Source organism: Cervus canadensis, chromosome 30, assembly GCF_019320065.1.
Source record: "Cervus canadensis isolate Bull #8, Minnesota chromosome 30, ASM1932006v1, whole genome shotgun sequence".
In the NCBI taxonomy this organism is placed as follows: Eukaryota; Metazoa; Chordata; class Mammalia; order Artiodactyla; family Cervidae; genus Cervus; species Cervus canadensis.
The window spans coordinates 43,398,165-43,409,795 of record NC_057415.1 but is presented as its reverse complement, the minus strand read 5'-3'; the positions used below and the strand labels follow the sequence as shown (position 1 = coordinate 43,409,795).

The 11,631-nt window shown below is 57.1% G+C and overlaps 1 protein-coding gene across 1 annotated transcript; it reads left to right on the top strand.

The window, feature by feature from the left end:
- Positions 1-3,013: 3,013 nt before the first annotated feature.
- Positions 3,014-6,757, top strand: LOC122432082. Its single transcript, XM_043453824.1, has 2 exons — positions 3,014-5,717; positions 5,902-6,757. The coding sequence occupies exon 1, from the start codon at positions 4,723-4,725 to the stop codon at positions 5,677-5,679; it is 957 nt and encodes a 318-aa protein (XP_043309759.1). The 5' UTR covers positions 3,014-4,722; the 3' UTR covers positions 5,680-5,717; positions 5,902-6,757.
- Positions 6,758-11,631: the final 4,874 nt, after the last annotated feature.

Sequence of the window (11,631 nt, the reverse complement as noted above, 5' to 3'; positions counted from 1 at the left end):
ACGTGGCCAGCCGCCTTCCTCCTTGGTCTCCTCCACGTCTGCAAATCACCTATTCTCTGAGACGCATTCATGACCCTGAATCGAGACTCAGAGCATCTTGAGGTCACCGATGGGCACCGCAGAGCAGGGGCCGTGCCCAGCTGAGGTCCCAGCGCAGCCTCTGCTCCAGCTGGCCTGGGCACTGGGGCTCCCTCACCCCCGCTGGGTGCTGTCGTAGTTCTGTGCTTGGGGTGATGTCTCTATTTAAAGTGGTCCAACCACAGCACCGCAGGGCGGCCTGGGGGCCCGCGGTCCAGGAGGCAGTGATGCGTCTCAGGAGCAAACACACGTCAGCTGAGCGTCCTGCGGGTGCCGGGCTGCTGGACGAGAGGGCACGGCCCCTCAGCTGTCTGTGTTAATATGGCGTCCTTACACAGACGCACAGGACGAGGCTGTGTTCCTCTGCTGAGCAGAGTGACCCTAGGCCGGCCCCGGGTCAGCTGGAGCAGGACCACCGACCTCTGTTTCATCAGCTCCCGGAGCCGTGTCCGGGTTTCTGCAGCACCTGGCCTGAAGGTAGGAGCAGGTCCATCTGCCTGGAGGGTCTGGGAACGCCTGGCCAGCCCCACGGCGGCGAGCCTGCCCTCAGCAGCTCTGAGGGTCCGTCGTTTGTTCTCACAGCCCCCAGCCCTGCGGGCTGTCCCCAGGGCGTGTCCAGGGCTGGTCACGCCACCCTGACAGTCATTCTCAGTTGCGTCTGCAGGGCCAAGGAGAACAAGGAAACCATGACTCGAGCCCTTCAGGCTCAAGGAATCGCACCCCTGGGAGCAGAGTCAGCCGTCCACCCACTGGGGTGCACGCCCAGCCCTGCTGACCTGCTGGGTCAGAGTGCTTTGCAAGCTATCCCCTGCGCAGCCGGCCTTCCTGACAGCAGCGACCACCTCGGGGCCCGCCCCTTGTCCTGGTTTTGAAGGCTCCCACAGTGACTCAAACACCCTCTGTGTGGGCGAGGCAAGAAGCAGAAACAAAACAACAAAGCGCATCCAGGGGGGCCCTGCCAGCCCCCCGCCCACAGACCCCGAGACTCTGCCCCTCACTCCACGATCCACTCTCTACCACCAGGAGAGTGAAGCTGAGTGTTTCCAGACAGAGGCCACTTGCCAAGTCAGGGCTGCGTTGCTTGGCTGGACGAGAATCGGGGAGACAAGGAGCCGAGCCTGTGCAGCTCCTACACCAGGTCAGAGGCTCACCCGCTCCCCGGCCCCCACCCCGTCCTGCGCCGGGCACTCAGCCACGGGCAGAAAGCAGACTGCAGACTTCCAGACAAGTCTGATGATTCAATGCAGGCGACTCTACCGTCCCGTTCAGACCGTGACGCTAACCGGGGCCCCCAGACTGAGCCACGTTGTCACCCAGACAGCTAGCGTTAACACAAAGGACGCCATCGGGATGGTCCAGCTTAACAGTCCAGCAATACAAGCAAAAAACTATCATTTGTGAACTTTTGACATTTTGAACCATGAAATTGCTCAATTAGATAATTTGGTGCAGTTACACGTTGCAAAAGTAGTATCTTCAAAATGGCATAAAGAAGGCAGAAAAGCAATCTCAAGTTTACTGTAACAATTAGATTCAAAAATTCTCAAACAACAAGCCATTTCTGAGTACCAACTCTATTTATACAAAAAAAAGAACAGAGGCTGACCACCTACAAATCACCATCCAGGCTGTGAACACGCAGGGCACCCAGTGCCATAGAAGATGGGAAGGAAACAAACAGAACTGTCCGTATTTAAAAAAAAAAAGAAAACAAAAAAGATTGGATGTGTAGAAAATCTAAATTATTTTTTAAAAGTTATTAGGATTAATAACTGCACTTATACAGATTGTTGGATACAAGGTCAAAATCCAAAATTCACTTGCATTTTTATGCACGAACAACACACAGCTGGAAAGTGAGTTAAAAACAAATGGTGTTTACAGCAGCATGAAACAACAGTTTGTTGGTTAGCCGCTAAGTCATGTCTGACTCTTTGTGACCCCATGGACTGTAGCCTGCCAGGCTCCTCTGTTGATGGGATTCTCCAGGCAGGAACACTGGAGTGGGTTCCCATTTCCTTCTCCAGGGAATCTTCCTAATCCAGAGACTGAACCCACATCTCCTCCAGGGGTAGGTGGATTCTTTAGCAGTGAGTCACCTGGGAACACAAAACAGTAACAAGAAGCAAACCTAAGAAAAATGTGCAAAACCTTTGGGAAAGACCATAAATCCTTGCCAAAACCCATTAAAGGGAAGCAGTTTAAAAATGTAGGAATATGTCATGTTTATGAATGGGAGGATAAAGTGTTTACAAAGTCAACTGAACTCAGATTGAATTCTAGATTCTACGCGATACCAACCAAAACCCCTGCAGGGAGTCAACAGGCTGAAACCAAAACACGCTGGGAAAGGCCAGGACCCCGTGGACACAGAGGGTCCTGCAGAAGAGATGCAGTTGGACCACTTCTGTCGAGAAGATGCTCACACCCCTGCACCAGCTCGGACAGTGGGCGCTGGCGCAGGCTGCAGCAAAGAGACGCAGCACACACCCAGAAACACTCCCACGGGGGCAGCCCCCCAGTCAAAGCGGCCGCCGCTGTGGCGGGGAAGGAGGGTCCTCCCCATGGCACAAGGGCCGTACCACCAGGACGGCGCAGCAGAGAGGGGCACTCCTGCCGCCCAGCTCCAGAGGTGCCCATCTGTGAGAGAACGTGCCTCTAGCTTAGGTCCCTGCTGCCCGAATGCACCCGGGCTTTCCCGGTGGCTCAGCTGGTAAAGAATCCGGCTGCGATGCAGGAGACCTGGGTTCGATCCCTGGGTTGGGAAGATCCCCTGGAGAAGGGAAAGGCTACCCGCTCTAGTATTCTGGCCTGGAGAATTTCATGGACTGTACAGTCCATAGGGTCACAGAGTCAGACACGACTGAGCGGCTTTGACTTAAGCGATGCGCTCGTACTGGGCACCCAGCGGGCGGACCCAGTCACCAGGACCCAGGCATGAACCAGGGAGACGCGCAGGCGGATGTGAGTGCGAAGGAAACTGATGGAGACGAGCCCGGGCCAGAAGAAGACGCTCTGGATCCGAAGGTCGGGGTAGGTCGAGCTGGGATGCATGCGACGCCGGGACCCAGCACGCGGGCCCGCCTTCAGGCGCAGGCAGAGGCCGCTGCCAGCGTCACAGAAGCGGGGCTGACTGACAGCCCCGAGTGCGGGGCGGGGGTGGGCGGGGCTTCCGGGTCACCGAGAAGGTCACGGAGCTGAACGCCGGGCAAGCAGAGGCCCGGGAGGGTGTCCAGGGGAGATTGGAGATCCAACCAGGTCTCCGCGCAGCCTGGGGTCTGCTGCCCGGGAGCCGGGTGGGACGGCCGGCGCCTCCCCGCCAAGATGCCCCTGTCGTCTGAGGCATCGACCGGTTTCCAAGTTCAGAGCCGACGCGCTGCCATCCTGGACGGATGGGACAGGGCAAGAGAGGGGCGGGGCGGAGGCGGGGCCAGCAAGGAGGAGGCGAGGGTCCCCGGGAGGCGGGGCCTGAAATGCAGGGACTGACGCGGCGGCGTGTGAAATAAGGACTCCGCTGGCCTGCCCCCCGCGCAGACCTGGACACAGGTCCGTCCGGCGGTCAGTTCTCCCGCTGCAGGGAGTTCAGGATGCGGGGTGAGGACCCAGCAAACGCAGCCCAGCTCTGCCTGGAGCAGCCTCTCGGGGCTCTGTGTCTGGGGAGCGGGAATCCCTGCGGGAAGCAGCCTCGGGCTGGGGCAGCACGTGTACCAGAAGGCTGGGGAGGGGGTGGTCAGGAGGCTCCGTCTGCTGAGAGGAAAGCACCGGGCAAGGTCAGGCCCAGCAGACACCGGCGGCTCTGGGACTAATCTTCAGCGCCAACAGCTCCAACTCCAGCCAAACACCAGAGACGCCTCCCAGAGCCCCAGCGCACAGCCTCCTGATGAACCCGCACCACAATCCGGTGGCCCCGGCTGGGAGATCCCAGAAGCCTGCATGGGACCAAAGCCATCGCTCCCGGTTTATGGACAATCCAGGTTGCTAATGGTTTCCTGCGCACCAGTGACCACAAGAATGCCAGGAAACCAGCTTCCCACGAGGGCACCGCAGGCCGATCTGCAGGAAACACATTGAGTTTCCTAAGATCCACTGACCATGGCCCTGAGATGAGAAACCCCAACAGAGGGCGAGGTGACGGACGGCTGCCAGCCGTCCCGAGAACAGACGCCTGATCGCACTGTGTTTCCTGCCAAGGACCTCGGCTCCCTTGTAGTTAAAGGTGTGATTTGCCTGTGAGGGACTCGAACACAGCCGTGATGACAGCTGGCACCGCGGCTCTGAGTGTGGCCAGCATGCCCACCCCCTCCCCAAAGACCCCCTATTGCTGGAGAGCGGCTTGCTCCCCAGGAGGGTTTTTGCACATGAGGGGCCGTGTCCTCAGCCCACGGGGGTGGCCCCGGCGGCGGGCACTGCCACCGGCCACCCGATCACAGCCGTTTCCCAGGCCGTGAACGGGGCCTGGTGAGGCGGGACAGAGCTCGTCTTTCTGGGGGAACAGACGACAGGACCCTGGAGGCCACCGAGATCCACGTCTTCCGCTGAGAGTCAGGGCAGCTGTGAGAGGGCGCACAGCCAGCCTCCTTGAGTGCGGTCGCTTTCCCACGGGCCTCCCAGGGAAGTTCAGGTCCTCTCCGTGGGCTGAGCTACATGTTCATCATTGGCATCGAGATTCTGACGGCTCTAGGCTGTAATGCTGGGACTCCACGCTCACCTTCTGCGTTTCAGCCAGAGGGTGTCAGCTCAGCCTCTGAAACATCTCCTGGCGTCAACAAGACTCGGTGTCTGTCTCCAGGGGTGGAAGTGAAGAGGAAATCCACACCCAGTGACGTCTCACTGTGCAGGGAAGGTGCTCTTTGTCCCATTCCACATGAAGAGAAAGGGAACCCGGAGAGGTCAGGCCAGGCCAGGCTGAAAGTGAGGCAGGTGGGATGGAGGTGTCAGGAAAAGAACTCAGAGCAGGCTGGCTTCCACCCAGCACACCAACTCTTGCAACAAACAAGGAGGAAATCAGAGAAACTCGCAGAGCCCAGAGATGAAAGGGTGATGCTCGAGACACCCTTGTGTTGTTGTTTAGTCACTCAGTTGTGTCTGTCTCTTTGTGACCCCGTGGACTGTAGCCCTGCACGCTCCTCTGTCCATGGGATTCTCCAGGCAGGAATACTGGAGTGGGTTGCCTTTTCCTTCTCAGGGGATCTTCCTGACCCAGGGATTGAGCCCATGGTTCCTGCACCGGCAGGCGGATTTTGTACCACTGAGCCACCAGGGATGTCCTTGAAATACCCAAACCACAGGGAAAGCCTAGATTGTCCCCAAGAGCCAGTCTCCTTCCTGTTCTCTGACCCCTCGAGGCTGCAGCAGTGCTGGCCGTGGGTGAGTCACAGGAGAGGAGGACCCAGAGGCCAAGAGCACCTGGGCTCCCTCGGGCCCTGCAGGGTCTCGCCTGGGGTAGGAAGGGGCTTACGGACGGTCCGCAGAGCGGGACCAGACCGAGACCTGGACGGTCACACTCCCCATGGTCGCCACGTGCTGACCCGGTCCGACTGCCTCCCCAGCTCCCACAGATCTGCAGGTCTGGAGCCCCGTGTGCTGCAGAAGGCCAGCTGAGGGCCTGACTCCAGGGGATGTGCCTGGTCGTCCAGTGGGTAGGTCGGAGTTTAGGGTGGACTCATTGTTTTATAAGATTTAGACAAGGCATCAAGTTTATAGGGCTTTTCCTAGACTTGAAAACAGAAAGTTTAAGGAGAACGGGTGGTGGGGCTGTTTCAACTCATTCTTAGGAAAATCGGGGAGGCTCCGTAAGACCTCCCTGGGGTCTCTCTTCTCCAGGGCTCCGTCTCGATGGCCAAGAGGGAGCGGGAAAGAAGTGCGTTCCTCATCCTCCTCTCGAGGAGGGCTGCAGGCATCAGGGGCGCAAGCCGCGAGGGCACTGTCCCATCCCACGGGCCAGGACAGCGGCCGCGGTGACCACAGGGAGCACCACGGCCGCGTGGCAGCTAGCAGTGGGGTCTCTGCTCCCTGCACCCAGGCCCGTGGCCTCTAACCCTGTCCAGCGACCTCGTCGACTTGCCTGTCTTCAGATATATTATTTGCAAAAACAAGATCGTCACTATCAGCCTCCAAGTGAAGCTCTTCACCTTGAAGAGCAGAATCAGCAGTGACTTTGTAAATTCAATTTTTATGTTATGCAGAGGTAGGTCGGGAAGATCCCTGGGAGGAGGGCCTAGCAACCCACTCCAGCGTTCTTGCCTAGAGAATCCCATGGGCAGAGGAGCCTGGCGGGCTCCAGTCCACGGAGTTGCAGAGTCGGACACGATTGAAGTGACCTAGCATGCATGCAGGCATAGTTGATTTACATGCTGTGTGTAGCTAAGTGAGTCAATTGTACACAGTATTTAGGCCTCACACAGTTCCGGCAGCCTTGTCTCGCCTGCAGGGCATCTGGGCTGTTTTCCGGTACAGGCCATTACCGTGTGTTGAGTAGAGCTCCCTGTGCTGTCCTGTAGGTCCTTGTTAGTCTTCTGTTTTATATACAGTAGTGCGTGTAGGTTAATCCCCGACTCCTGGCTTACCCCTCCCCACAATCTTTCCCCTTTGGCAACCCTAAGTTTGCTTTCTGTGTTGTGGGTGAGTCTGTTTTCTCTTTTGTAAGTAAGTCCACTTGTGTTGTTTTTAGATCCCACATATAAATGCCATCATGTGGTATCTGTCTTTGTCTGACTTCCTTCTCTCAGGACGGCCGTCTCCAGGTCCCCGGAAACGGGGCTTCAATCCGAGCCCGTGCCAAAGCGATTCGGCCTGGGTAAAACACACAGCTTGGAAACGGGGCTTCAGTCCGAGCCCGTGCCAGAGCGATTCGGCCTGGGTAAAACACACAGCTCGGAAACGGGGCTTCAGTCCGAGCCCGTGCCAGAGACTGGCTTGGGTAAAACACACAGCTCCGAAACCTGGGGCTTTCAATCCAATCCCGTGACAGAGAGATTCGGCTTCGGTAAACCACATCCAGCAGGACCTTTTCTATGATGCCTGAGATGACGCTGGGAGTGGGAAAAGGGAGGTTACAGTGGAGATCAGACCACCCCACACCCTCTCCCTCCCCAAACTTCCAGGACAGGGAAGCCACCGGGGCTCCGGCTTCCACCCTCGGACCCGTCCGTGCCAGCAGCAAAGGACGGCCTCCTCCCCTCCCCGGTCCCCGCCCACCCCCAGGGACACCGCAGGCCCACAGAGCAGCTGTTTCTGGCACACAGGCTTCCTGGCAGTGGCGACTGGGCCAGCACTGGGCTGACGGTCAGAGTTACAAAGGGGAAAACCCTGACTCCAAGGCCGCTCTGTTAAGTTACAACACCAGGCAGAGCTGTTTGGGGAACGAGCCTGAGACCGGCGGGCTTCCTGCCTCTGAAAAAAGAACTTCAGACGCTGAAGGAGAAAATAAGACTGAGTCACTTTTAGCAAATTTCACAGACATTAAAACAGGCACCTCTGGAGTTTCTGGAACCTTCCAAATTAAAACATGTGACCTCACTGACAATGCTCAAGGTTTGGGTTTGAGAGTCTCTGTTACCATAAACATAAAAGGTGGAGGATACACAAGATTTCAAGCAGAAGGCATAACCCTCCACACCTGCAGAAGCAGGAGCGTTCTGCCCAGGGCCTGCGGCACAGGAGCTGCATTCAAGAAGCAGGATGGTTCCCAAAGGGGCGCCCCCAAGGGAGGGAAAGCTCTCTGAGAGGAGCCGATGGGGCAGGGCAGATGTGGACTAGGACAGACACGAGACAGGACAGACTAGACACGGGACAGGACAGACAGACACGGGAAAGACAGACATGGGACAGACAGACAGACATGGGACAGGACAGACAGACACGGGACAGAGAGACAGACATGGGACAGGACAGACAGACATGGGACAGAGAGACAGACACGGGACAGGACAGGCAGACACAGGACAGACAGACATGGGACAGACAGACAGACAGACACGGGACAGGACAGACAGACACGGGACCGAGAGACAGACACAGGACAGACAGACACGGGACAGACAGACACGGGACAGGACAGACAGACACAGGACAGACAGAAATGGGACAGGACAGACAGACACGGGACAGACAGACAAGGGACAGGACAGACACGGGACAGACAGACAGACATGGGACAGACAGACACGGGACAGACAGACACGGGACAGGACAGACAGACACGGGACAGACACGGGACAGGACAGACAGAAATGGGACAAGACAGACACGGGACAGGACAGACAGACACGGGATGGACAGACAGGGGACAGGACAGACACGGGACAGACAGACAGACACGGGACAGACAGACACAGGACAGACAGACATACAGACATGGGACAGACAGACACGGGACAGGACAGACAGACACGGGACAGACAGACACGGGACAGACAGAAATGGGACAGGACAGACAGACACGGGACAGACACAGGACAGGACAGACATGGGACAGACAAGACACGGGACAGACAGAAATGGGACAGGACAGACAGACACGGGACAGACACAGGACAGGACAGACATGGGACAGACAGACACGGGACAGACAGAAATGGGACAGGACAGACACGGGACAGGACAGACAGACACGGGACGGACAGATAGGGGACAGGACACGGGACAAACAGACACGGGACAGACAGACATGGGACAGAACAGACAGACACGGGACAGGACAGACAGACACGGGACAGACAGACAGACACGGGACAGACAGACAGGGGACAGGACAGACACGGGACAGACAGACAGACAGGCACGGGACAGACAAACACAGGACAGGACAGACAGACAGACAAGGCACAGACACGGGATAGACGGACACGGGACGGGACGGACATGGGACAGGATGGACAGATACGGGACAGACAGACACGGAACAGGACAGAGAGACACGGGACAGGACAGACAGACAGATACGGGACAGAACAGACAGACACGGGACGGGACGGACACGGGACGGGATGGACATGGGGAGGACAGGCTCAGGACAGCCTGCAGGGAGCCAGGTGGGCTCAGATCTGTCTCCCCACCGGGCGGCCTCCCCGTGGGGGGACCTGGTGCCCGCGCCCCCGCCTCCTGCCCACTCTCTCCTCTGCACTTACAGGTCGACCGGTGCCACTGTTGAAGCCAAGGCTCCCACCGTCCACAGTGGGGATCCCAGGGAGTTCAAGGCTCTGGCACGTTTGGGGAGAGACCACCCCAACCCCCGCCCTGCACCCTCATTTCCTGTCTCGAAGGTCCTGGGGTGCTATGGCTACAGCCGCGGGAGGTGATGAGGGCGTAAAACCAGAGAAACCTTCCTGAAACTGTCAGAGAAACCTTTTTTCCCCCCTAAATACATTTAAAATGCGTTGTGGTAATTCACTAGGCACACGAAAGAATCTTCTGGCAGATGGAACACAACGGTTTATGTCATTGCATGTGTGCTTAGCCAGTCATGTCCGACTCTCTGCGACCCCGTGGACTGTAGCCCGCCAGCCTCCTCTGTCCATGGGCTTCTCCAGGCAAGAACACTGGAGTGGGTTGCCATGCCCGCCTCCAGGGGATCTTCCTGACTCAGAGATCAAACCTGTGTCTCCTGCACTGGCCGGCGGATTCTTTACAACTGAGACACCTGGGAAGCCCCATTTATGGCCGTGAGCACACATTTTTCCCCACAGGAAATAGCTGCAAATATTTTAAGAAGGCACTAGGTATGTTTCCATACATTCTCCTTTTTCTTTAAATGAAAACCTTATATTTTAAAGGAGATGTTAGGCTTATGAGAAAATTGAAAGTACAGAGACATCCCTGCTCCCAGTTGTTGAAATTGCTGAAACCTGCAATGTCTTTCTAATGACTTCAGATTTTTATTATGAAATAAAATATGCAAAAAAACCCTAAAAATGAATTGACAGCTTAATTATTATAAAGAAACTCATGAAAACCACCAAGATCAGGAAGTTAGTTGTTGTCATAATGATCTCAAAGATGAAGGAAAAGGGCTTTCGTGGTGGCTCAGATTGTACAGAATCCGCCTTCAATGCAGGAGATCCAGGTTCCATTCCTGGGTGGGGAGGATCTCCTGGAGAAGGGAATGGCAACTCACTCCAGTCTTCTGACCTGGAGAATCCCATGGACAGAGGAGCCTGGCGGGCTACAATCCACAGGGTCGCACAGAGTTGGACACAGTCGACTGAGTGAATAGCACTTTCACTGTTTCACTTTTCATGATCATCTCAAAAGCCCTTCATGTGCCTCTTTCTGATTTCCGCCTATAATCTAATCTCCCTGTTGGTTTTTTTATATTAATCTCTCTCCTTATTTTCTAAAGCAAGATACAAAAAATAAAAATAAAGTAGGACACAAATGACTTCTGCCGATTTTACAGCATCCACCTTCTTTCCGTTAAAATGGCACATGGCGCTCGGCTCTGCGTCAACCACTGACCAGGCAGGGGCCTGATCTGTCTCCTGGTGACTGCAGGGTGGCGAGCAGCTGAGCTCAGGTGGGCCAGTGGGCTGACCCCCTATTCCCCGGGCACCAGCCTCGGGCTGAGGCAGCTTCCAGGCGAGCGGCGTGGACCGTGAAACCCAGATGCCCCACGCCCCAGGGGTGGGAGCCGTGCCCCACCACTGGGCTTGCTCAGAACCGGGCCGAAGGTGGCTCTTCCCTCACCCCTCAGCTCAGCCTGCTGTCCTTCCAGGGCCAGGGGCCTCAGCCCTGGCCGCGTTGGGGCGGCGGGCACGCGGCTGGCACGGGGCTGGTCTTGGGGAAGCGAGGGGACGTCCGCCCAGCCAGGCCCACAGTCCGGCCCCCGCACCCCCCTCGGCCAGCGTTTGTCGACCTTTCACCCACACGCCCTTCTGCAGCCGCCCCACCAGAGTCTCGGGGCTCCAGCTCCCGGCGATCCTGAAACACCCAAGCGCACGTGCAGGGAAGTGTCTTCACCTCACACAAAACGTCACGTGACATCTGTCACTGGGAGAAAGAGCTGAGCCCTTCTCCCCACCCCCCCATGACCCACGAGACCCCCAGGAGACCGTCAGTGACGCAGGCTCAGCGCGACTATGAACGTTCAAGGGGTCTTCTTACAAGCTCTGAAGGATGTGGCAACTTAAAAATGTCAATACTTAATCTTCCCCTGATCTATCTTTTCTCATATTTCCATGAATGGTCATGATGTTCCTGCAAAGACCCCCATATGACTTCCAGGTCCCTTCAGGACCCCATCCTGTATCCCGCCTGGGCCCAGGGCACCACGGGCTGGACAGCTGTCCACAACCACACATTTCCAGCCACAGAGCCAGAAACATCGGGGGGTGGGGCAGGGGCTGCAGCTTTCTCCTGGGAGTTCGCCCCGACCCGCCCGAGACTCCCAGCAAGGAGGCCAGCTCGGTCCCCAGGACAGCACCCAGCCAGGGGAGGAGACACGAGCCCTCCTCGAGTATCCCCGAGTTCCCCTCCCCCTTTACCGTTTCTCTATGAAGGGCCCAGCCCCTCGGGGACCTGCCTCCCGATCGGCTCACGAAAGGAAGACCCATGCTC